Here is a 25,182-nt window from a genome sequence, read left to right as displayed (position 1 = left end):
TGAGTGTGCGCTGATGTTCCACAGCGGCTTCAGTGGCTCAGTTTGCGCTGCCATGCGCCGTGGCTCCAGCGGACCGGACGGCTCCCTGTGTCTGCGCTCCTATGTCACATAGGACCAGTGGCGGACACAGAGGCCAAAGGGCCCATGTTCAAAGAATGGTCCTGGGCCCCCCCTTCCCCCATATATAGTGTATAACGCAGCACTTCCACATGTAGTTCAGTCAAGGGAAGGAAAGTAATGTTTATTCATTATATTGGCTGTGTGCGCACACACTCATTCTCACTCACGCTGCCACGCACACACACGCACGCACGCACACGCACTCACACACACACACACTCACGCACACACTCACATACTCACACATATATACAAATACATATGATATATACACAGTAACACATATGTATATACATAGTGGACGTTAATTGAGTACTTACTGGCTGCTGTCTGCTGGTTCTGGCGGGCAGGTGTGGTGACAGTGGTGTGCAGCGTATATACAGCGGCGGTGAACCTGCCGATACGAGGGGAGATGGGGAGATCGAGATGGGCAAGTGGACGGCCGAGTCCGACGGCCGTGGTCTGGAGCCGGTGGCTCTGTGACTGTGACACAGACAGAGCCACCTGTGTCCTGCGAGCCGGCGGGTTCTGCGTCCGGAATTCCGCCGGGGTGCAGCAGTGGCTCGCTTCCGGGTCCAGCAAGCAACGGCTGAAGGACGTTCCGCGTGGAGGGGCCGGGCAACATATGGCTGGGCGGGGCTTTCAGCGGGGACTCCGTCTCCTCCGTCCCCTCTGTCTCTGGATCGGCGAGTCGGCGGCCAGTCCCAAGTAAGAAAAAAAAAATAAAAAAAAATTGCCGTCGGATCCTGGGGGCCGGGGGGCCCCCAGAAGTCAGGGGGCCCCGGCATCTGCCCGACCCTGCCGTCCGCTGACGCCGGCCCTGTAGGTCACCTCCCCTTCTTTGATGCGGGCTCCGCTCCGTTCAAATCACCCCTTCTTGAGCCATTCAAAATAAAACAACAAAAAAATAAATAAAAAATACATATATTTGGTATCGCCGAGTTCAGAATAGCCCGATCTATCAAAATATAAAAATAATTAATCCGATCGGTAAAAGGCGTAACATGAAAAAGAATCAAAACGGCAGAATTAGTTTTTTGGTCGCCAAAACATTGCAATAAAATGCAATAGCAGGCGAACAAAACATTGTATCAACCCCAAAATGTTATCAGTAAAAACGTCAGCTTGGCGCATAAAAAAATAAGCTCTTATCCAGCCCCAGATCCCAAAATGTGGAGACGCTACGAGTCTCGGAAAATGGCGCCATTTTTTTTTGTCACAAATTTTGGATTTTTTCTTCAACACTTAAAGAAGAACCTAGACATTTTTGGTGTCTGTGAACTCATAATGACCTGGAGAATCATAATGGCAGGTCAGTTTGGGCATTTAGTGAACTTGGTAAAAAAAAAAAAAAAAAAAAAAAACATTGTGGAATTGCATGTTTTTTTTTATTTCTTGGAATTTTCTTTCCATTTTCCAGTTCATGGTATGGTAAAATCAATGATTTTTTCCAAAATTACAACTTTTCCCACAAAAAACAAGCCCTCACACAGCCATACTAATGGAAAAATAAAAAAGTTATGGCTCTAGGGAAGAAGGGGAGCAAAAAGCGAAAACGCAAAACCAGAAATCTCAAGGTAGTGAAGGGGTTAAACACACACGTATAAATATGGTACCGGTCCAATCAGTGTTTTTCACTGCATGGATAAAGAAATAAATCACACAATGCCTCCAATGTTAAACACGGACAGCACACGGATGACACATGGATGACATCCATGTGCTGTAGTGTTTTGCAAGAACCTTTGAATAGCACCATAGATAATAATTTGTACGTGTTGTATCCGTGAAAATAACAGATACAACACATACATGTCACACATGTCATTACATGACGGGGTGTACTAATTTATAGAGTAAAATGTCTGAACCCATTAATTTTTACAGCGCTGGAAGAAAGCGGACAGAATTACAGGAGCCGTGAACAGCAGAGGCAGAAAGGTGAGCGTAAACTAAACAGAGCCGTACAGTGACATGTAAAAGTTTGGGCACCCCATAATTACTGTTATTGTGAAGAGTTAAGCAAGCTGAAGATGAAATAATCCCTAAAAGGCCTAAAGTTATAAATTACACATTTCCTTTATATTTTATTCAACTAAAAATATATATTGTCATTTTTTACATTTTAAAACTACAACAAGGAAAATGGGTCAATGCAAAATGTTGAGCACCCTTGAAGATTTGTGTGCTCAGATGACTTTGACCAAGCTTTTAGACCTTAATTAGACTGTTAGGGTTATGGCTTGTTCACTATCATAGCTAGGAAAGGCCAAGTGATGCAAATTTCTCAGCTTTATAAATACCAAGCCTTCTCTAACCTTGTGCCAAAAAACATCAGCCATAAGCCAACATCAGCTGCCTAGCTCTCTGAAAATGAAAATGGCGGACGACCACAAAGCATGAGAAGGCTAAAGGAAAATAGCAAAGCGTTTTCATTTTGCCCTTTCCTCAGTTCAAAATGTAGCTCAGAAATGGCAGTTACCAGGAAGAATGGAGGTCAAGATAAGGTCTGATAGACCAAGCAAACATTCAGTGAGAGCTGATTGTAGGATTGCTAGAGAGGCAAATCAGAACCCCCGCTTGACTGCAAAAAACCTTCAGAAAGATTTAGTAGACTCTGTAGCTGTGGTACATTGTTCTACTGTTCAGAAACACCTGCACAAATATGGCCTTCATGGAAGGGTCATCAGAAGAAAACCTCCCCTGCGTTTTCACCATAAATTTCAGCGTCAGAAGTATGCAGAAAGACACCTAAACAAGCCTGATGCATTTTGTCAACAAGTCCTGTGGACTAAATAGAACTCTTTCAGCACAATGATCCAAGATATGTGTGGAGAAAAAAGGGCACAGAATTTCAGGAAAATAAGATCTCGCCAACCATTAAACATGGGGGTGGATCAATCATGATTTTGGGTATTACAGACAATGACACAGGGAACCTTTCACGGGTAGATTGAAGAATGTATTCAATGATATTTCAACAAATTATTGATGAAAACATAACAACATCTGTGAAAAATCTGAAGTGGAAAAGAGGATGGCTTCTACAAATGAATAATGATCCTAAACACATAGCAAAATCCACAATAGATTACTTCAAAAGGTGCAAGCTGAAGGTTTTACAATGGCCCTCGCAGTCACCTGATCTGAGCATCATTGAAAATCTGTGGTTAGCCCTCAAAATAGCAGAGGATGCAAGACGACCCAGGAATCTCTCAGAACTGGAAGAGTTTCCCAAGGAAGAATGGGTGAAAATCCCTCAAACAAGAATTGAAAGACTCTTGGCTGCCTACAAAAAGCATTTATAAACTGTGATACTAGTGCAGCACCCCAGGGTCCTGGGGCCTTCCAGGTGCGATGATCAAGGATGTGACCGATAGGATACCAAAGCTCTTCAGCTCCAAGGATGTCCACCGATTTCTTCTGATACATGTTGGCACCAATGACACGGCAAGGAAGGACCTACCGACAATCTGCAAGGACTTTGAAGAGTTGGGGAAGAAAGTAAAGGAACTGGATGCACATGTATTTTTTTCTTCTATCCTTCCAGTAGACGGGCATGGCACCAGGAGATGGAACAGGATCCTTGATGCGAACAACTGGCTAAGACGATGGTGCAGACAACAAGGATTCGGATTCCTGGACTACGGTGTGAATTACTTGTATGATGGACTCCTCGCCAGAGACGGACTACACCTCAACAAACCTGGGAAACACACATTCGCCAGAAGACTCGCTACACTCATCAGGAGGGCGTTAAACTAGAAGAGGGGACGGGAAGAAAAACATTAGACTCGAACAAAGAAGACCCAGGAAAACATACTCAGAAGGGAAGTAAGAACATTTCTAAAACAATCCACAGCGAGGAGATTGGAACAAAACAAAATCCTCAAAACTGCATGCTCGCAAACACCAGAAGCCTGACAAACAAGATGGAAGAACTAGAAGCAGAAATATCTACAGGTAACTTTGACATAGTGGGAATAACCGAGACATGGTTAGATGAAAGCTATGACTGGGCAGTTAACTTACAGGGTTACAGTCTGTTTAGAAAGGATTGTAAAAATCGGAGAGGAGGAGGGGTTTGTCTCTATGTAAAGTCTTGTCTAAAGTCCACTTTAAGGGAGGATATTAGCGAAGGGAATGAGGATGTCGCGTCCATATGGGTCGAAATTCATGGAGGGAAAAATGGTAACAAAATTCTCATTGGGGTCTGTTACAAACCCCCAAATATAACAGAAATCATGGAAAGTCTACTTCTAAAGCAGATAGATGAAGCTGCAACCCATAATGAGGTCCTGGTTATGGGGGACTTTAACTACTCGGATATTAACTGGGAAACAGAAACCTGTGAAACCCATAAAGGCAACAAGTTTCTGCTAATAACCAAGAAAAATTATCTTTCACAATTGGTGCAGAATCCAACCAGAGGAGCAGCACTTTTAGACCTAATACTATCTAATAGACCTTACAGAATAACAAATCTGCAGGTGGTCGGGCATCTAGGAAATAGCGACCACAATATTGTACAGTTTCACCTGTCTTTCACTAGGGGGACTTGTCAGGGAGTCACAAAAACACTGAACTTTAGGAAGGCAAAGTTTGACCAGCTTAGAGATGCCCTTAATCTGGTAAACTGGGACAATATCCTCAGAAATAAGAATACAGATAATAAATGGAAAATGTTTAAGAACATCCTAAATAGGCACTGTAAGCGGTTTATACCTTGTGTGAATAAAAGGACTAGAAATAGGAAAAACCCAATGTGGCTAAACAAAGAAGTAAGACAGGCAATTAACAGTAAAAAGAAAGCATTTGCACTACTAAAGCAGGATGGCACCATTGAAGCTCTAAAAAACTATAGGGAGAAAAATACTTTATCTAAAAAACTAATTAAAGCTGCCAAAAAGGAAACAGAGAAGCACATTGCTAAGGAGAGTAAAACTAATCCCAAACTGTTCTTCAACTATATCAATAGTAAAAGAATAAAAACTGAAAATGTAGGCCCCTTAAAAAATAGTGAGGAAAGAATGGTTGTAGATGACGAGGAAAAGGCTAACATATTAAACACCTTCTTCTCCACGGTATTCACGGTGGAAAATTAAATGCTAGGTGAAATCCCAAGAAACAATGAAAACCCTATATTAAGGGTCACCAATCTAACCCAAGAAGAGGTGCGAAACCGGCTAAATAAGATTAAAATAGATAAATCTCTGGGTCCGGATGGCATACACCCACGAGTACTAAGAGAACTAAGTAATGTAATAGATAAACCATTATTTCTCTTTTTTAGGGACTCTATAGCAACGGGGTCTGTTCCGCAGGACTGGCGCATAGCAAATGTGGTGCCAATAATTCAAAAAGGGCTCTAAAAGTGAGCCTGGAAATTATAGGCCAGTAAGTCTAACCTCTACTGTTGGTAAAATATTTGAAGGGTTTCTGAAGGATGTTATTCTGGATTATCTCAATGAGAATAACTGTTTAACTCCATATCAGCATGGGTTTATGAGAAATCGCTCCTGTCAAACCAATCTAATCAGTTTTTATGAAGAGGTAAGCTGGACCACGGTGAGTCATTGGACGTGGTATATCTCGATTTTTCCAAAGCGTTTGATACTGTGCCGCACAAGAGGTTGGTACACAAAATGAGAATGCTTGGTCTGGGGGAAAATGTGTGTAAATGGGTTAGTAACTGGCTTAGTGATAGAAAGCAGAGGGTGGTTATAAATGGTATAGTCTCTAACTGGGTCGCTGTGACCAGTGGGGTACCGCAGGGGTCGGTATTGGGACCTGTTCTCTTCAACATATTCATTAATGATCTGGTAGAAGGTTTAACAGTAAAATATTGATATTTGCAGATGATAGAAAACTATGTAAAGCAGTTAATACAAGAGAAGATAGTATTCTGGGTAAACCACTGTTTGGGCATATGGCAGACAAGCCTACAACCTGCAGTAACCACCGATTGACCAAACTGCTGCATGACCAGCTCTACCCTCGCCTACTGTATTCTCACCCATCCCTTGTAGATTGTGAGCCTTCGCGGGCAGGGTCCTCTCTCCTCTTGTACCAGTTATGACTAGTGTTGAGCATTCCGATACTGCAAGTATCGGGTATCGGCCGATACTTGCTGTATCGGAATTTCCGATACCGAGATCCGATACTTTTGTGGTATCGGGTATCGGGTATCGCAACAACATTAATGTAATAATGTGTAAAAAAGAGAATTAAAATAAAAAATATCGCTATACTCACCTGTCCGACGCAGCCGGGACCTCAGCGAGGGAACCGGCAGCGTTGTTTGTTTAAATTTCGCGCTTTTACTTGGTTACGTGAAGTCCCGGCTTGTGATTGGTCAGGGCGGCCATGTTGCCGGGACGCGGACCAATCACAGCAAGCCGTGACGAAATTACGTCACGGCTTGCTGTGATTGGTCCGCGTCCCGGCAACATGGCCGCCATTAACCAATCACAAGCCGTGACGTCACGGGAGGCTGGACATGCGCGTATTTTGAAAAGCGCGCGTGTCCAGCCTCCAGTGACGTCCCGGCAACATGACCGCCATTAACCAATCACAAGCCGGGACGTCACGGGAGGCTGGACATGCGCGTATTTTGAAAAGCGCGCGTGTCCAGCCTCCAGTGACGTCCCGGCAACATGGCCGCCATTAACCAATCACAAGCCGGGACGTCACGGGAGGCTGGACATGCGCGTATTTTGAAAAGCGCGCGTGTCCAGCCTCCAGTGACGTCCCGGCAACATGGCCGCCATTAACCAATCACAAGCCGGGACGTCACGGGAGGCTGGACATGCGCGTATTTTGAAAAGCGCGCGTGTCCAGCCTCCAGTGACGTCCCGGCAACATGGCCGCCATTAACCAATCACAAGCCGGGACGTCACTGGAGGCTGGACACGCGCGCTTTTCAAAATACGCGCATGTCCAGCCTCCCGTGACGTCACGGCTTGTGATTGGTCCGCGTCCCGGCAACATGGCCGCCATTAACCAATCACAGCAAGCCGTGACGTAATTTCGTCACGGCTTGCTGTGATTGGTCCGCGTCCCGGCAACATGGCCGCCCAGACCAATCACAAGCCGGGACTTCACGTAACCAAGTAAAAGCGCAAATTTTAAACAAACAACGCTGCCGGTTCCCTCGCTGAGGTCCCGGCTGCGTCGGACAGGTGAGTATAGCGATATTTTTTATTTTAATTCTTTATTTTACACATTAATATGGTTCCCAGGGCCTGAAGGAGAGTTTCCTCTCCTTCAGACCCTGGGAACCATCAGGAATACCGTCCGATACTTGAGTCCCATTGACTTGTATTGGTATCGGGTATCGGTATCGGATTGGATCCGATACTTTGCCGGTATCGGCCGATACTTTCCGATACCGATACTTTCAAGTATCGGACGGTATCGCTCAACACTAGTTATGACTTGTATTGTTTAAGATTATTGTATTTGTTTTAATTATGTATACCCCTCCTCACATGTAAAGCGCCATGGAATAAATGGCGCTATAACAATAAGTAATAATAATAATAATAATAATTCTGCTACAGATGGATCTGGATAAGTTGGAAACTTGGGCTGAAAGGTGGCAGATGAGGTTTAACAATGATAAATGTAAGGTTATACACATGGGAAGAAGGAATCAATATCACCATTACACACTGAACGGGAAACCACTGGGTAAATCTGACAGAGAGAAGGACTTGGGGATCCTAGTTAATGATAAACTTACTTGGAGCAGCCAGTGCCAGGCAGCAGCTGCCAAGGCAAACAGGATCATGGGGTGCATTAAGAGGTCTGGATACACATGATGAGAGCATTATACTGCCTCTGTACAAATCCCTAGTTAGACCGCACATGGAGTACTGTGTCCAGTTTTGGGCACCGGTGCTCAGGAAGGATATAATGGAACTAGAGAGAGTACAAAGGAAGGCAACAAAATTAATAAAGGGGATGGGAGAACTACAATACCCAGATAGATTAGCGAAATTAGGATTATTTAGTCTAGAAAAAAGACGACTGAGGGGCGATCTAATAACCATGTATAAGTATATAAGGGGACAATACAAATATCTCGCTGAGGATCTGTTTATACCAAGGAAGGTGACGGGCACAAGGGGGCATTCTTTGCGTCTGGAGGAGAGAAGGTTTTTCCACCAACATAGAAGAGGATTCTTTACTGTTAGGGCAGTGAGAATCTGGAAATTGCTTGCCTGAGGAGGTGGTGATGGCGAACTCAGTCGAGGGGTTCAAGAGAGGCCTGGATGTCTTCCTGGAGCAGAACAATATTGTATCATACAGTTATTAGGTTCTGTAGAAGGACGTAGATCTGGGGATTTATTATGATGGAATATAGGCTGAACTGGATGGACAAATGTCTTTTTTCGGCCTTACTATGTTACTATGTTACTATGGTCGTTGCAGTAATGTCGTTCTTCCACCAGGGAGAGTGATATTATGTCTGAAGGCAATAAAGATCTCTTTACCAGGTATCACAAACCACACAACACACTTCACACTCCAGGCCGCCAGGGGGAGCTATGCTCCTATCTATTAGGGCACTCCTCACAGTTAGGTAAAACTGGTGGTTTGGATAGGTAGTCAGTCAGAGTCAGGAGGCAGAAAGCAGGAGAAGCTGGCTGGAGCAAGTCCAGTCAGATCCAGACTGCGGTCTGAGGAGGACGAGGGTCCATGGAGCTGCGCCTGCCCCACGTGCGGCAGCATCCAAAGAAAGAGACATTGAATGGATTTGCGTTGCAGCGAGTGAGAAACGAAGTAATAGCAAAAAGGAGAGGAAACCAAAAGTTCTGTCCTGTGAAAGGCTGCCTCCTTCTGAGGCGCAGTAATCTGGTAGCCAGAACACCGAGGGAGTAAGGATCTCTACGCTTTACTTCAGAGACTGGCAGGACAGTTAATTCCACATTGGCTGCCCGGCCTTATACCCAGGAGGCACGGTGGCAACTTGTGGGGGCCGGGGCGTGATAGAGTCCCTGTAAAATGCCTCAGGCCATCAGTCATACGGGTTTGTCCTATCCTATCCATCAGGGGGACAGAGAGAAAGAGACTTAACATCCAGAATAGTTGTGAGGACCTTACCGAGAAGCTCAGCAGGGAGGTACTACAACACCCAGGCGCTAGAGGAAGGCTATTGAATTCCACCTGGATAAGGGGGACTCTGGATTTGCCTTCAGACCGGCCGGACTCTGCCTGCCCTGTGATCTGTACTCTGGACTGTGGAGACTGAAGCCTTCAGTAAAGGTAAAGTGACTGCAACCTGGTGTCCTTGTTATTCGCTGCGCCTCACACCATTCACCATCTACACTCTGGGAAGCCTTGGGGATACACTTCACCTGTGGGAAGGTATACCATCTAGCTGCCATCACATCATCCCCAGTGGACCCCTAAGCAGCGTCAGTCACCCTGACCGAATACCACAGGTGGCGTCACGAACACTATTCCCATAGAAACTCTTCCTTTTATTGGACTCCTCTCAAAGGGCCACGGACCGGGTCAGCCACCGTGACATCCCCACCGAGAACCGAAGGACCTGGTACCGAGTACCCCATTGCCCTTACGTGGGGGCGCTCCACTTGCAAAAGAGGGTGCTACTAGTCATGCATCGGCCCATTTGCCTTTTTGCAATTTTTAAAATGTAAAAGATTAAATATATATTTCTGTTTGCCTAAAATACAAAGGAAATGTGTCATCTTTAACTTTAGGCCTTTAGGGATCATTTCATCCTCATCTTGCTTAACTGTTCACTGACAGTAATTTTGACTAGGGGTATCCAGACTTTTACATGCCACTGTATTTCAGTTCTAAACATCTGCATTATTCTACTTCAAAATGGCTTTATTTTATATTACAGGGTAGCACTTTTGCCAAAATAGCTGCAGAAAATTCCAGCTTGCCGGTCTCTGCAGGCAGCCATTTGTCATGCTTTTGCTGTGACTCTATCCCTTGACAGTGAACCAGATCTGAGTTGCATGATGTAAGTGAGCAGGTGAGCGCATTGCAACTATGAATAAGAGAGCGCGTGCAGGGACATGAGAAATAACTGCTGGCAGACACTGACATAGACTCATTATATTTCATGAAAACAGTGCTTTGCCCAAACACACGAATCTGGATACACATAGGACGTCACACTTGTGATGTTGCCTTGGCATGATCTTAGCCCGGCTTCCGCCCCCTACATTCGACAGAAATGGCACTCATCAAGGTGACCAACGACCTTCTGACAGCAAAATGTAATGGTGACCACTCACTGCTCATTCTTCTCGACCTTTCTGCAGCTTTGAACACTGTTGACCACCCTCCCTACTCTCTAGGCTCCAGTCACTAGGCATTAAGGACACTTCTCTTTCCTGGTTCTCTTCCTATCTTTCTGACCGCTCCTTCAGTGTTTTGTTTGCTGGCTCCACTTCATCTCCTCTTCCTCTCACTGTTGGGGTACCTCAGGGCTCAGTCTTTGGCCCACTTCTCTTCTCCCTCTACACAGCCCCAATTGGACAGACCATCAGCAGATTTGGCTTTCAGTACCATCTTTATGCAGATGACACACAACTATACATGTCATCCCCTGACCTTACCCCCGCTGTACTACAGAACGCCAGTGACTGTCTGTCAGCAGTCTCCAACACCATGTCCACTCTCTATCTGAAACTCAACCTCTCCAAAACTGAACTTCTTCTGCTCCCACCATCTACTAACCTCCCTAAATCTGACATTTCCCTCCCGGTGGGAGACACCATGATAACACCCTGGCAGCAGGCGCGCTGTCTGGGTGTTATGTTTGACTCCGATCTCTCCTTCACATCCCATATACAATCTCTTGCCCACTCTTTCCGCTTACACCTAAAGATCATCTCTAGAATCCACCCTTTTCTCACCATGGAAACAACAAAAACCCTCACTGTCGCCCTGATCTACTCCCGCCTGGACTACTGTAATGCTCTATTAATTGGCCTCCCCCTTACTTGACTTTCCCTTCTCCAGTCTATCCTTAATGCAGCAGCTATGGTTATCCATCTAGCTAATTGGTATTCAGACGTGTCCGCTCTTTGCCAGTCATTACACTGGCTGCCCATTCATTACAGGATACAATTCAAAGTACTTGTTCTCACCCACAAAGCTCTGCACAGTGCGGCTCCCCCTTACATCTCCTCCCTCATTTCTGTCTATCGGCCTAATTGACCACTGCGCTCTGCAAATGACTTTCGACTAATCTCTGCACTAATCCGTACCTCCCACTTCCGACTCCAAGACTTCTCCCGTACTGCCCCAATCCTCTGGAATGCTCTACCCCAAGATATTAGGACCATCCACAATTTGAATAGTTTTAGGAGCTCCCTCAAAACACATTTGTTCAGAGCGGCCTATCACGTTCCCTAATCAAAGTCATTTTAGGCTTGTGTGTGTGTATCCCATTCACTACTTCCATCTATCCCCCATCTCCTGAAGATGGCTGGACCATCATTGTAAATACACACCTGTACTTTGTATCTCCCCCACCTCATTGTAGATTGTAAGCTCTCACAAGCAGGGTCATCTCATCTTATTTTGCTTTAATTATTGTATTGTTAATGTTGTTATTTATGACTGTTGTGTTTGAAACTGTTAAACTGTAAAGCGCTGTGGAATATGTTGGCGCTATATAAATAAAGATTATTATTATTATTATCTTACTAAGGCCTCATTCACACGTCCTGGTGTTTCCAGTACTCGAAAAACCAGCACTGGTGAGATCTGTGGTCTGTGTGTCATCCGTGTGTACATGTGTAAGGCGGCCAGGGTGGTAGTTGTGGCAACGGGTTGTAGTGTTCCCACACCCTGGCGCCCCACAGATAAAATACAAAGTTCCTTCTGCTGCATGTGCAGCGTTCGCAGCAACACACTCACGTTTACTGTCAGAGTCCCCTCAGCTCTTGTCACTCCGGCTCCGCATTCATGAGCTCCACAAATAACTCTAGAGTCGAGGTCTATTTCCAACGGTTTAACTTTACTGAACAGCAGTGCATCCATCACACAGGCAGCACAGTTTACACAAAGCAACATTTCCTGCACTTTCCCTGCCTTCCGGGCAGCCTCTGTTCTTTCTCTCTTTGTGCAGCCCCTGTCTCACTTCTGGACAATCTTTGTCCCATCCGTGCTCCAGGCCCACCAGCTACCTACCAGTCCCAGGTCCGGCTTCAGTAGGATAAGTGCCAGGTTCACCATCTCAGCTCTACTTGCCCCGGTCGGAGACCCCAGATCCTCTTTGGGTTGGTCTCTATTCTTGCTGGTGACTGCCTGCATGACTCCCAGTCTAGGCCCCCTTTCCTGCCGTAGCAGCTCTATCCCCATGGCTGTCGGACTGTCTGATCTCACTGTTGCATACACCTTGCCCTGGGTAAGTCTGCCGGGCTCAGCTCCCTAACCAGGAAGTGTCTGTCCTATATCCCCTTGCTCTGCACCGCACTGCCCTATAGCTCCTCCCAACTGCTAAACCCCTATGCCAACAACTATTCTATGATGCCCCCACTGTTCTAATCCCCCTACAGTCCTATACTACCTAAGATCCTATCCTAGCCCTAATTTTATACAGAACACATATTACAGACATCCACATTACAGTACATGACACATAACAAATACATTCACATTAATGAACATCAATAAACTTCAAGGTGCGGCACATGATATATGTGCACAGTGTCCAAGGGAGGGAAGGCACGTGATGAAACTGGTCACCTCCTTACATGTGTTACATCCGTGTGCTGTCCATATCCAATTGTCCGTGTGCTGTGTGCTGTCTGCGTGATACGTAAGGAATGACATGTAGCATACAAATTAAAGTGTTATGTATTAAAGATGTTCACAGATAGAGATAGATAGTGATGAAGAACATAGATGATAGAGAGAGAGAGATAACGTCAGATATTTAATAAGCTCTGTGGAGCTTATCCAGCAGCTTTTAAGAAATTGGTGTAAAAAAAGAGAAAGCAGATAGCTGTTGTTATTAGTCTGGGAAGGGAACAATATCCATGGACCTTCCCAGCCTATTAATATCAGCCCCAGCTGTCTATTTGCCTTTGCTGGTTATTAAAAATAGTGGGACCCTAAAAAATGATGTGGGGTTCCCCCTATTTTTAATAACCAGCTAAGGGAAAGCAGACAGCTGCGGGCTGATATTAATAGGCTGGGTAGGTCCATCAATATTGTCCCCTTCCCAGCCTAATAAGACCAGCCGTCAGTCACCCCAGAAATGGCGCATCAAGAAATGGTACTTAGCCTTGGCTCTTCCCGATTGCCTGGTGCAGTCTCAATAGGAGTAATGTTTTGGGGTCGATGTCAGCTTTGTAATGTCCACTGACATCAAGCCCAGGTATTACTAACCCGTAGTCAAAAGAAATAAACACACACAAAAGACCTTTATTTGTAAAAAGCACTCCCCTACAATTGCCCTCTTTTTCCTATTTATTACAAAAAAGTAATCCACAGGGTCTGCCATAATCCGGATCGATGTCCTACGACGATCCCCAAATCTGCTACATCCGAAGGCTGTGATGAGCAGTGACATCAGTAACGTGACCTTTCACCACAATAAGAGTTGTGTAAGAACCATCGGCAGTGACAAGTGGTGACATCATTAAGGTTACCGTAGGTCATAGCTGACGGTTCTCACTTTGCTGTAAACTCCCGAAGGATACCGCAGTTCACAAATGGCAAGCTCACCCACATCTGCATGTGAGCCAGCCATCTGTGAACTACTGTAACCTTAGAGAGTTCACGGCAGTTCACAGTTGACTAATCACAGAGAGGTTACCGTGACCTGTGGTAATCTTATTGACATCACCACTCCAAATTCCTCGAAAAGCACGTCCACACCGTACTTTCCTCCCACCTCTCATCTAACCTACTCTTGACAACCTTCTATCCAGCTTCTGCCCCCACCATTTCACCAAAACTGCCTTAACCAAAATTACCAACTACTTATTTAATGCCAAAGCAATCAGAAATATCTCTATTCTCCTCCTTCTAGAGCTGTCCTCTGCCTTTGACACAGTCGACCACTCCCTCCTACTGCAGATCCTTTCTCTGCTCGGTATCACAGACCTCGCTCTCTTCTGGATCTCCTCATAACTCTCTAATTGCACATTTAGCATCTCGCACTCCCAGACTACGTCTTCTTCCCATCCTCTCTTTGTCAGAGTCCTTCAAGGCTGTCTTGGGAACCCTACTCTTCTCCATCTATACCTTTGTCCTAGGACAACTCATAAAGTCCCATGGCTACCAGTACCATCTTTACGCTGATGACACTCAGATCTACCTCTCTGGCCAAGGCGTCACCGCTCTGCTGTCCAGAGTCCCGGAGTGTCTATCGGTCATATCTTCCTACTTCTCTGGCTTCATAAGTTTCAACGTAGACAAAACTAAATTCATCACCTTTCCTCCAACCCACCTATCTTCCCTACTCGATCTATCTATCACAATAAATAACATCACTCTTTCCCCTGTACCTGAAGTCCACTGCCTCATGCAAAATTGTCAACTTTTCATTCAGAAAAAAAACAGATGATTTTTCATCTGCCTGCATTTATGCAATCCATGCAGGGCCGGACTGGCCATCTGGCAAATGCCAGAAGGGCCTGTCTGGTCATGGGCCGCCTTGTCTGCTATGTTGTTAACAGAATCGGTGTTCTCAAGACATCCATACTGTTAAGAGTTGTGACGGAGCACAAAGTTGCTGACTCCGTCACTTATTCCTGCAGGCCTCTGGTATCATTAGAAATATTGGCTTTGTAGAAAATCTTCCTTTCCTCCATCCAGGGTAATATTAGTGATATATCCCATCTGGTTCATGGTGATGGGAACAGCATGGGCCTGTGTGATTTCAAACGCCAGGACTGAATTTCAGCCCCAGTCTGTACCTGAATCCATGTGTCCGTTTTTTTTTTTTACGTCCGTGTGTTAGCCATATGTCCATGTTTTTACGTCCGTGTGTTAGCCATATGTCCATTTTTTTTACGTCCATGTGTTAGCCCTGTGTCCTTTTTTTATGTCCGTGTGTTAGCCCTATGTCTGTTTCTTTTACATCTGTGTGTTATCCACATGTCTGTTTTTACATATGTATGGCACACAGTTTTTACTCAAACAATTTAATGAATAAGAGATCGAATACAGTTTTCTATGTGAATAATTGTAATGGATGTGTGAAACACGCAAAATATATGGATGGTAACCCGTATGCTACATATTGACTCATAATGGACGAATCTCATCCAAAAAAACATATATGCAACATATATATTTCTTTTTACACTCAGACCATCGGTCATGTGTAAAAATTTTCATCTGAACAATCACGTTTACTTGCATTGGTCAGACCCTTCCTAGGAAGATTGCATAAGGTGTGTTTTGTGGCATGCGTCCAAAACTCTATCCACCATGATGCTGAAAAGCAGTATGATTTTAATGGGAATCTGTCAGTAGGATTCACTCTCCTTATAAGGCCATGTAGGTCATAGGAAGTTGAATAAAATGATACGGTTAGTATCTGTGATCTGATGTATTTTTCCAGAGAAATCCATATTTTTTTATATGTAAAGTAGCTGTTCCAGGCTATGGGCCAGACATAGATCTCACTGGGAATCCCTTTAAAACCAAATAATTGGGAAGAGTTTCTAACGCATGCAGCAAAATGCATCTTGTGCAGTTGTAGGGGGGTGGTGCTGTTATGGACAGTAAGAAACACGCTGCCACTTTAAGAGACAGCACCCCCTTGTCTGGTGTGATGGAATGTTCTGCTCCCCCCCACCCCCAATAGACTGTGTGAATGAACTGCAACGTACTGGGGGGAGGGGGTGGAGCCTGGACAGTGTGTGTGAGCTGGAGCTGCTGCAGAGACCTTTGTGCGGAGAACTTTTGTGCTTGTAACTGTAAAAGAGGACCCACAGCCTGGGACAGAGTGGACTCGTGAAATTGGACAGACTCTTCGGGCGTAGCAATGGTGGCTGTCCTGTGCTAGTTTGAGAAGCCGCGAAGATACCAAGAAAGGGATTTACAGTTTCCAGGCGCACCTCCCGGATCCAGAAGCAAGGAGAAGACCATGTTTCACGGAGCTGGCAGAGGGCCATGCGCACCACCGTACTGGACTGTCGGGGGCCCCCCGGGACTGGATCTGAGTCCCCAACATCACCGTTTGTTCCTATTTTGTGCACATGTCAGGGCCTAGTGTAGGCTTCAGCAGACAGAACATGGCAGCCATGTGGCCTGCTTAGTAAAGGCCAAGGAGGCTATATGTAGAGTAGCATCATTCTTTGTTCATTGTTTGCATTTGCTTGAGTGACGTATATTGATTCTGTAATAGTTGGAGCACTGTGCTATTTGACGGCCCAGCTAAAGAATACAACTCTTGTAAATTATCTTTTGCCATTGCACACCCCCGTTTGCACCTTCCTCATCCACTTCATTCCTTGCCTTCCAATAAATTTACCCTTTGTTGTTTGCACCTCATCTTGTGTATGGTAGTCTCCCTGCACCTTGGTGGTTCCCCAGCCATCGATTCAAGTGGCGCTGCGAGCAGGGTACTGTCACCAAGATGGAGACAGCAATGGCGGGAATGCTAATGTTAATGGAGATGCTGTGGGCATTGGTGGAACCCCTGCAAGGACACTCCCTATGGGCACAATATTTAGTGTGCTACCAAAGTTTGACGGTAATAATATGCCACTGTCCGACTGGGTGTCCCAGCTGCAAAGCACCCTGAAGATTTATAACATCAGCACAGACCTTGAAGTGGACATCGCTTTAACTGCCCTAGAGGGAAAAGCCCATAGAAACGTCTGCCTACAACCAGAACTCACCCGTAGTACCCTGAAGGAGCTAGTGAAGTTCCTGGAAGAGATCTGCGGCGAGACTGTTAGCGCAGGACACCTTCGCGACAAATTTTTCTCCAGGCTGCAGTGGGAAGAAGGAATTTCTCAGTATGCGACAGCACTGCAAGAAGTCTTAGCGCAGGTGCAGCGAAAGGAGTCAGATGGACTTGGTGGCATGGTTTCTAAAGTTCGGATACTTCAGGAGCAATTCATTCTGGGACTCCACAGCACATATGCACAGACATTGAGGCGAACACTGTCAGAATGGGTTCGGGCCGATCCGGCTCTCACATTTCGTCATATCCTGGCAGAAACAGTGGCAGGAAGTAAAGAAGAAAGCTACGTGTCTGGGATGATGCGTGTCCAGGGCGCCAATACCAGAGGGGACCCAAACCATCAGGAGGTGCTGTTCCAGATTGTACAAGACTTGCAGTGGTCCCTTGTCAACGTGCAAGAGAAACTGACCCAGATGGAGCGAAGAGTGGGGAAACTACAACAGTCTGACCCATCGTACTCAGACAACTATTCTTCGGCCCGACTAATAAGGGATCAGTGGGAGCAAGCCTCCTCCCGTCAGGCATCAGAGGCACGAGGACAGGCTCGAGGTGCCCCCCGGCGAGGAGGAGGCATTCAATGCTGGGAATATGGAGGGCTGGGGCACCTTGCCAGAGACTGTCGGAATTACGCTCAAGGCCAGCGGAAGCCGCTGTTAAACTGCCAACCCCCGCAGTAGTGCAGCACTCTGCGGGGGAGGCGAGGAGAGAGGCCGCTCTGTATCATATCGAACACTTGATTGCTGGGTGTCCCATCCTGCGTGCTGAATTTGAGGGTGTTCTAGCCCTTCAACGACTGATCCGCATCTGTGGGATGCAGAATAGTGTGCCATTTTATCAGACAGTAGGGGTCATCAGGGCTCCTGGTAAAGAGCCGTAATCCTGCTTCCCAAGCGAGAAACCATATTACACCTTCCAGTGGGGACCCATCGCAACCATGATGGATTGTTCAGCCTGTGGTAGGCGGAGGCGTGGACCAAGAAGTCATGATAGCTCATACGATAGCTGTGGTCTAGCGAGGACACATGCCCATAAGAGCTTTGAATGTGGGCCCCGGAGAGGTCGCCTTGCCACGAGGGACAGATCTGGCCCTGGTGTACCTACAGTACATAAGGGTGAAGTGGTGAGTCAGAAGGAGATGTCTTTATCACCGATGGAAGGTGCGGCGTGGACCCTAGCAGTTGCTGCAGGGTCCGAAGAGATGTCATCCCCGGGGTGGAGTGGACGGGTCATCCTTGATCAAATGGAAGTGGATGTGAAAGCTCTGGGCCCTGAGCGTGTGCAAGCGATAAAAGCTATGCTGTGGGAAAATCAGGCTGCATTCGCCCGTCACGCCGAGGATTTCGGCTGTACTGAAGCCATCACACATGAGATCCTGACTGGGGAAGCTCGTCCAATTTGAGAACGATATCGGCAGATCCCGCCCAAGATGTACCAAGAGGTGAAGACATTACTGAGGCAGATGCTGGATTCAGGAGTAGTGCAGAGTAGTCAGAGCCCTTGTGCCGCCCTGGTGGTGCTCGTCAAGAAAAAGGATCAGACCATACGGTTCTGTGTAGATTACAGGAAACTCAATGCCTGCACCGTTTGGGACTCGTATCCATTACCCCGCATCGAGGAATCCTTGACAGTGTTGGGGAAAGCCAAGTACTCCTCCACCTTGGACCTAGCAAGCGGATACTGGTAAGTAGCTGTGGCAGAGAAAGACAAAGAAGAAACCGCCTTCATCCTCCCTATGGGACTGTTTGAGTTTAACCGGTGCCCTTCGGGCTCTCCAATGCTCCGGGCACGTTTCAATGGCTGATGGAAAAGTGTTTGAGGGACTTAGATCAGGGTAGCCTCAAAATTTATCTGGATGACAGCATTGTGTTTTCAGCCTCATTCGAAGAACACCTTGCCCGGCTTGGACAGGTACTCGGAAGACTGCGGGCTCATAACCTGAAGGTGAAGCCAAAGAAGTGTAACCTCTTCAAGAGAGAGATTGAGTACCTGGGCCACATAGTGTCACAAGACGGAGTTCTACCCTCACCAGAAAAAGTGGCTTCTATTCAGAAGTGGCCAGTCCCCCGAACAGTGAGAGAACTCCAGGCCTTTCTGGGGCTCACCGGGTACTACCGCTGGTTTGTCAAAGACTTTGTGAAGGTGGTGGGTCCTCTGAATGAGCTGCTGAGGGGGACCACCATAGTGCCGAAGACCCATTGCATCCTTTGGGCCTAGAGACAAGACGAGGCCTTCCAGGCTATAAAGAATGCCCTTACTTCAGCTGTGATTTTGGCCTACGCAGATTTCGATCAACCGTTCCTGTTGTACACAGACGGTAGCCTTCATGGACTCGGTGCAGTACTTTCTCAGATACAGGGTGGACATGAGGGAGTCATCGGGTATGCCAGCAAGTCCCGTGTCATCGGGTATGCCAGTTTGCGGGCTTCCTGACAGGGACTAAGATTCAAGTTTGAACAGACAATATTCCTCTGGCCCACCTTGAGAATGCTAAATTGGGGGCCTTAGAACAACGGTGGGTGGCTCGCCTAGCCAAGTTTGACTTTACCATCCATTATCGCTCTGCTACCGAAAACACAAATGCTGACGGGCTGTCAAGAGTGACTGTGGAGACTCCAGTGGAGGATCTCGATGAACAGCTCGAAGAGGAGGAAACCTCAGACTTTCGTAAGTATAAGCCCCCAGTGGTTGCGGCCCAGTCAAGTAGGGAGGCCTGCGCACTACTGCGGTCCCAGGGGGTAACCAATGAGGAATGGGGACGTGTTCAGGATGAAGGCGAAGGGCTGAGACAGATGAAATGGTGGGTAACTTAGAAGCGGAAGCCCGGCAAACAAGAGAGGGATGATCTGGACGCTGAAATGAAGAGTGTCTTACACCAGTGGGATAGATTGGAAGTGTGAGAATCAGTGCTATATTGTAAGAGACAACAGCCAAAAGATATGGAAGTAAGGTGGCAGGTGGTCATCCCAGGAAGAATGGTTCAAGAAGTAGCTAAAGAAGCCCATGAATTTGGAGCAGACTTCGGACCCACAAAGACTTGCTAGCAGTACAGCGGTACGTGTATTGCCCCTGGTTGGAGTCTGTGGAGGAAGAGGTTTGCTGGCAATGTCGAGCATGCGACCTCATTAAGAGTACTGAACAGAGGGCACCCATCCAGACCATACAAATTAAGGAACCGCTAGAGGTCTTGATGATCGTCTATCTCCTCGTGGAACACTCGGCCCAGGAGCTACAGTACTGTTTGGTGATGACCGATCATTTCTCCAAGTTCGCAGTAGTCACCCTGACTAGAGATCAGACTGAGGAGTCGGCGACGCGAGCCATCTGTCAAGACTTCATCTGGGTGTATGGGTGCCAAAAGCGCATCCACTCCGACCAAGGCGCATGTTTCCAAGGCAAGGTGATGGAAGAACTGTATCATATGTATGGCATCGAGCAGTCCCGGACCACCCCTTACCATCCTCAAGGCAACGGAGCATGTGAACGTTTCAACCGAACCCCACTTCAAATGCTGAGGACATTGGAGGAGGATAAGAAGGCATGTTGGCCAGACTACCTGCCAGAGTAGGTCTGAACCAACAACAATCGGGTCCACTCCAACACAGGTTATACCCCCTATCTACTGCTGCTTGGAAGAGCGGGACGAGAGATCATTGAGCTGAAGTTGGAACAGTCTGAGGAGCTGATGGAGCGAACTGTCACTTTATGAGTGAAAGAGCATCATCAACGATTACAAACGACATGGCTGTTGGCGGGTCAGCAGCTGCAGGAAAAAGAGCATACGGGCCGTAAACCGACTCAAGAGATACCGCTCCAACCCGGAGACCAAATGTTAGTCAGAGAGAAATGCCCCAAGGGATAACTAAGTGAGAGATGGGAAGTACAGCCTTACAGAGTAATCGAGCAAGTGTATGCTGACGGTCCGGTCTACAAGGTGCAGGTTGAGAGTGGGGCATCCGCCTCTAGAGTACTTCACAGAAATATGCTGCGGCCCTGCCAGTCTGAGGTCTGTTCTGCATCATTGCTGCCTGAAGGTGCTACTCCACTTCCTGAATCTGTCATGCCTGATGGTGAAATCGATGATGAGTGGTGGACCATCCCTGACACAGTAGGGGGTCCTCAGCTGTACAGAGACGGTAATCTCATGAATGTATCACTACCGCCACGCGACGACGAGACCCTAGAAGAGCCCACTATGACTCCTCCAGCAAGTGTTGCTCTAGAAGATAGTCAAGCCTTGCCTGACAGCCAAGTGCTCCGGAGATCTGAGGTCTACTGCAGGGGTTCCACCAGTCTGATACGTAGAACAGTGTACTCTGTTTGTTTTTCCAACTTTGTTGCCTCCTCTATAGGTGCTGTTTTCGCATTGCACGTTCCTTCATTACACTGTGACCTTGATGCTGTGATGGCCGAGAACGACCATCATTAAGTAGGGAGGCATGTAGGGGGGTGGTGCTGTTATGGACAGTAAGGAACACGCTGCCACTTTAAGAGACAGCTCCCCCTTGTCTGGTGTGATAGAATGTTCTGCTCCCCCCTGCAATAGACTGTGTGAATGAACTGCACCGTGCTGAGGGGAGGGGTGGAGCCTGTACAGTGTGCATGAGCTGGAGCTGCTGCAGAGAACTTTGTGCAGAGAACTTCGTGCTTGTAGCTGTAAAAGAGGACCCACAGCCTGGGACAGAGTGGACTTGTGAAATTGGACAGACTCTTCGGGTGTAGCAATGGTGGCTGTCCTGTGCTAGTTTGAGAAGCCACGAAGATACCGAGAAAAGGATTTACAGTTTCCAGGAGCACCTCCCGGATCCAGACGCAAAGAGAAGACCACGTTTCACGGAGCTGGCAGAGAGCCGTGCACACCACCGTACTGGACTGTTGGGGGCCCCCCGGGACTGGATCTGAGTCCCCAACATCACCATGAGTTTGTTCTTATTTTGTGCACATGTCAGGGCCTATTGTAGGCTTCAACAGACGTAATAGTATGCAGGTGTTGAGTATGTCACCACGGAACAGACAGACCAACTGTTGAGGGGTTTATTAACAGGAATAAGGTTCTCCTCGCAGGGAGAAAACAGTAGAATATAAACTGATAATATAACCGTGCAAATATATGGAAAGTAGCATAAGTTCCCAGACAGTCAAACAGTGTAACAGTAGTAAACTGAATTTCTTGAGAAAACACTTATCTTTCTGATGAGGACTTGCTTGTAGGGTTATCTTCTCCAACGTAGGCGCCGAGAAACAGCGGCACTTGTCGACTCTGAAGTCTCTCCTCTGTCTCCTGGAAACTCCGGGGTTAAATCTTTGCAGTCTCTTCTCAGGGTGAAACTGGAAGCAGGAAGTAGAACAACCACACTGCTGCACAGATTCTCTGTATGTTAAGCTGACAGTCTCTCTGCAGTAGCAATGCTACACACACTGAGCAGTTTACTTGTCACACTCAGGGGTCTCGGCTTGTCACTGCGGTCACCGGGGCTGCGCGCTCGGGTCACCGTCTCTGCACAGTCAGGGGGAAAGTCTCCTCTGATCATGGAGGCTTCTGAGTCCACACCCTCACATCCAGCCTTCACTATGGCTCGTATCTCAGCCTCAGTGCCCTCACGGGGAGCACTCTCTTGGGGAGTGCGGCGCTGCAGATTGCTTTCTCTGTGGCGCGCTGTCCCCTCTCTGGCACGCTCTGCTTTTTCGCCCTCTGCCTGCCCGAGCTTTTGGACCACCGCCCCTTCCTCTTACCTCTTTGCCCCCAGCAGTCAATTGGTCTCCTCTGTTCAGGGCAGAAAGTCCTCCCCCCAACAACCCAGCTGTCCGGCTAAGTGGTTCCAGGTAAGGAGCAGGGAAAGCAATCTCCTTTGGGCTCTTCTTCCTCTTCTTACCCTTACATTCCCCCTCTCTTAAAGCTTGCCATTCCACGGGTGAGAACTCTTCGTGCTTCTCTTTGTTCTTTTGAGGGGAGACAGATACCTGCAATTCTCACGTCTCCTTCTGCCTTTCTTCTTTCACATACTGCCAAACTAAATGGTCTATGAGTTGTTCATCAGTCAGTTTGTCTGATTTTTCTCTTTATAGGTATATTTTTTAGTAAAATGTAAATTGTTCTTTCAGTCTATAAACTTCTGACAATATGTCTCCGAATTTCCAAGCAATGAATTTTGTATTTTTTTTTCTGACAAAGAAAAATGGTCAAAATAGAAAAAAACCCAGTGCTTTCAGACCTCAAAAAATGCAAAGAAAACAAGTTCATAATCATTTAGAAACAACAACAACAATAATAATGTTTTAACTCAGGAAGAGTTCAGAAATGAATACTTTGTGGAATAACCATGATCTTTAATCACAGCTTTCATGCGTCTTGGCATGCTTTCCACTAGTCTTTCACACTGCTTCTGGCGCAAAAATGTAAGCAGTTCTTCTTTGTTTGATGGCTTGTGACTATCCATCATCCTCTTGATTACATTTCCAGAGGTTTTGATGTGGTGGTCTCTTAATTTTTGCCAGAGCTGTATATATAAACAGTAGTGATGAGTAAGCGTACATGGATAAAGTGTTATCCGCCATGCTCATGTGGTAACCGAGTGTCTTCGGCGTGCTCGGATAATATGTCCGAGTCCCCGCGGCTGCATGTCTCGCTGCTGTTCAACAGACGCAACACATGCCGGGATTCCCTGTTTGTTAGATAATCCCTGCGTGTGTTGCAGCTGACGAACAGTTGAAAGACATGCAGCCGCGGGGACTCGGACATATTATCCGAGCACGCCGAAGACACTCGGTTAGCACATGAGCATGGCGGATAACACCTTATCGGAGCACGTTCACTCATCACTAATAAACACAATCTTTTCTAAGGAAGCTATGAAGAACATGTTGCCTTATCAGTGTACATATTTGACTTCTCTTTTCAGAACGACTATGATCTCCTGAAACTAAAAAATCCAACACAAGCAAACACCCATCAGCTCCGTTCTACCTCAGCTGAACCCAGAACATCAATGCTTTATCACCAGCCTGACCATCTGCTCCGTGTCGACAGATCCAGAGTCCATTCTGAAGAAACATCAGATACTGAGAGCTGCCTCTCCAGCACCCAGGAGAACGTGGCCCATATTGTTTGGGCAGCAGATAACGTTAGGACGTGCCTCCCTCCTGATACTCTCCATAACTACTGTGCACAGGGCAGCTACTCAATATTTGGGAGCCCGAGTCCATTGTATCCTTCTAGCACCAATGAAGACTTGAGTTTCGGGGACCTCGGTGAATGGGGACCAAAGTTTGCCAGACTTAGCGATCTCTACTATCCGTCACACACCCCTGATTAGCTGCATGTAGATGCATATTGTAGAGCCCCAGGCTTAATGAATTGATAACATAGGGGTTTTATATATGGAACCGATAATAAATCTGCTAGAATTAAGTTGTTGACTGGGGGTATCTTTATTTATCTTGTGTCCGTAGGTAAAAGGGGAAACCTGCTTGTCGTAAGGATCCCCTGACAATAAGCTAATCACGAGTGATCGCTGTGATCTGTGGGGAAGCCAGGGAATAAGTCTTACATTTTACTGCAGCGCCACCACAGGAGAAATTCAGCATTACACCATGCCCATTCACATCCTTGTAGTGTCTGTGTAATGCAGGACAGGACGGGTCTTTATAAACTGCTTTCTAGATTGGCCAACAGGTAAAACAATGTATCTTTAGGCTTCGTGCAGTGGTCTTTAACATGTGCATGAATGTTTAAGGGAAACCTACTATAGGCGATTCATGCTGCCCAAACTGCGGGCAGCCATTTATATTATTCTCTGAAAGGCTCCATTTCAAAGAAAATTTACTTTGAAAATCAGGACTTGAATGAGGAATATAGCTGGCGACAAGACTAGTCTGGCTCCATCCTTGGCCGGCTCTTCCCAGCGCTGCTAGTGGTTGACAGGTCTCTCCCTACGTACATGCGAGGTAAAGACCTGTCAATCACCTTCAGCGCCACTGGGATCTTCAAAGTATTTTTTCTAATGAAATGCCTGTGTGTTTCAGAGAAAATATACCTGGCTGCGATTGTGCAGCATGAGTTTCCTGACAGGTTCACTTTAAAAGCTATAAACACTGAGAAAAATAGATAATAAAATTGCACTATGAGTTCAGTCTGCAAT

General features: G+C 46.7%; 1 protein-coding gene across 1 annotated transcript in view; it reads left to right on the top strand.

The window, feature by feature from the left end:
* LOC143783318 (neural-cadherin-like) overlaps positions 1-24,550 on the top strand; it is a 99,547-nt gene extending 74,997 nt beyond the window's left edge. Inside the window, exons 33-34 of the mRNA XM_077271723.1 lie at positions 2,008-2,061; positions 23,944-24,550. Coding sequence (XP_077127838.1) covers positions 2,008-2,061; positions 23,944-24,357 — 468 coding nt within the window. The 3' untranslated portion in view covers positions 24,358-24,550. The remainder of the gene's footprint in view (positions 1-2,007; positions 2,062-23,943) is intronic.
* The last annotated feature ends 632 nt before the right edge of the window (positions 24,551-25,182 follow it).

The sequence above is a fragment of the Ranitomeya variabilis genome, chromosome 6 (genome assembly GCF_051348905.1).
Source record: "Ranitomeya variabilis isolate aRanVar5 chromosome 6, aRanVar5.hap1, whole genome shotgun sequence".
NCBI classification, from domain to species: Eukaryota; Metazoa; Chordata; class Amphibia; order Anura; family Dendrobatidae; genus Ranitomeya; species Ranitomeya variabilis.
The sequence above is the reverse complement of the archived record's forward strand: the minus strand, read 5'-3'. Positions and strand labels throughout refer to the sequence as shown.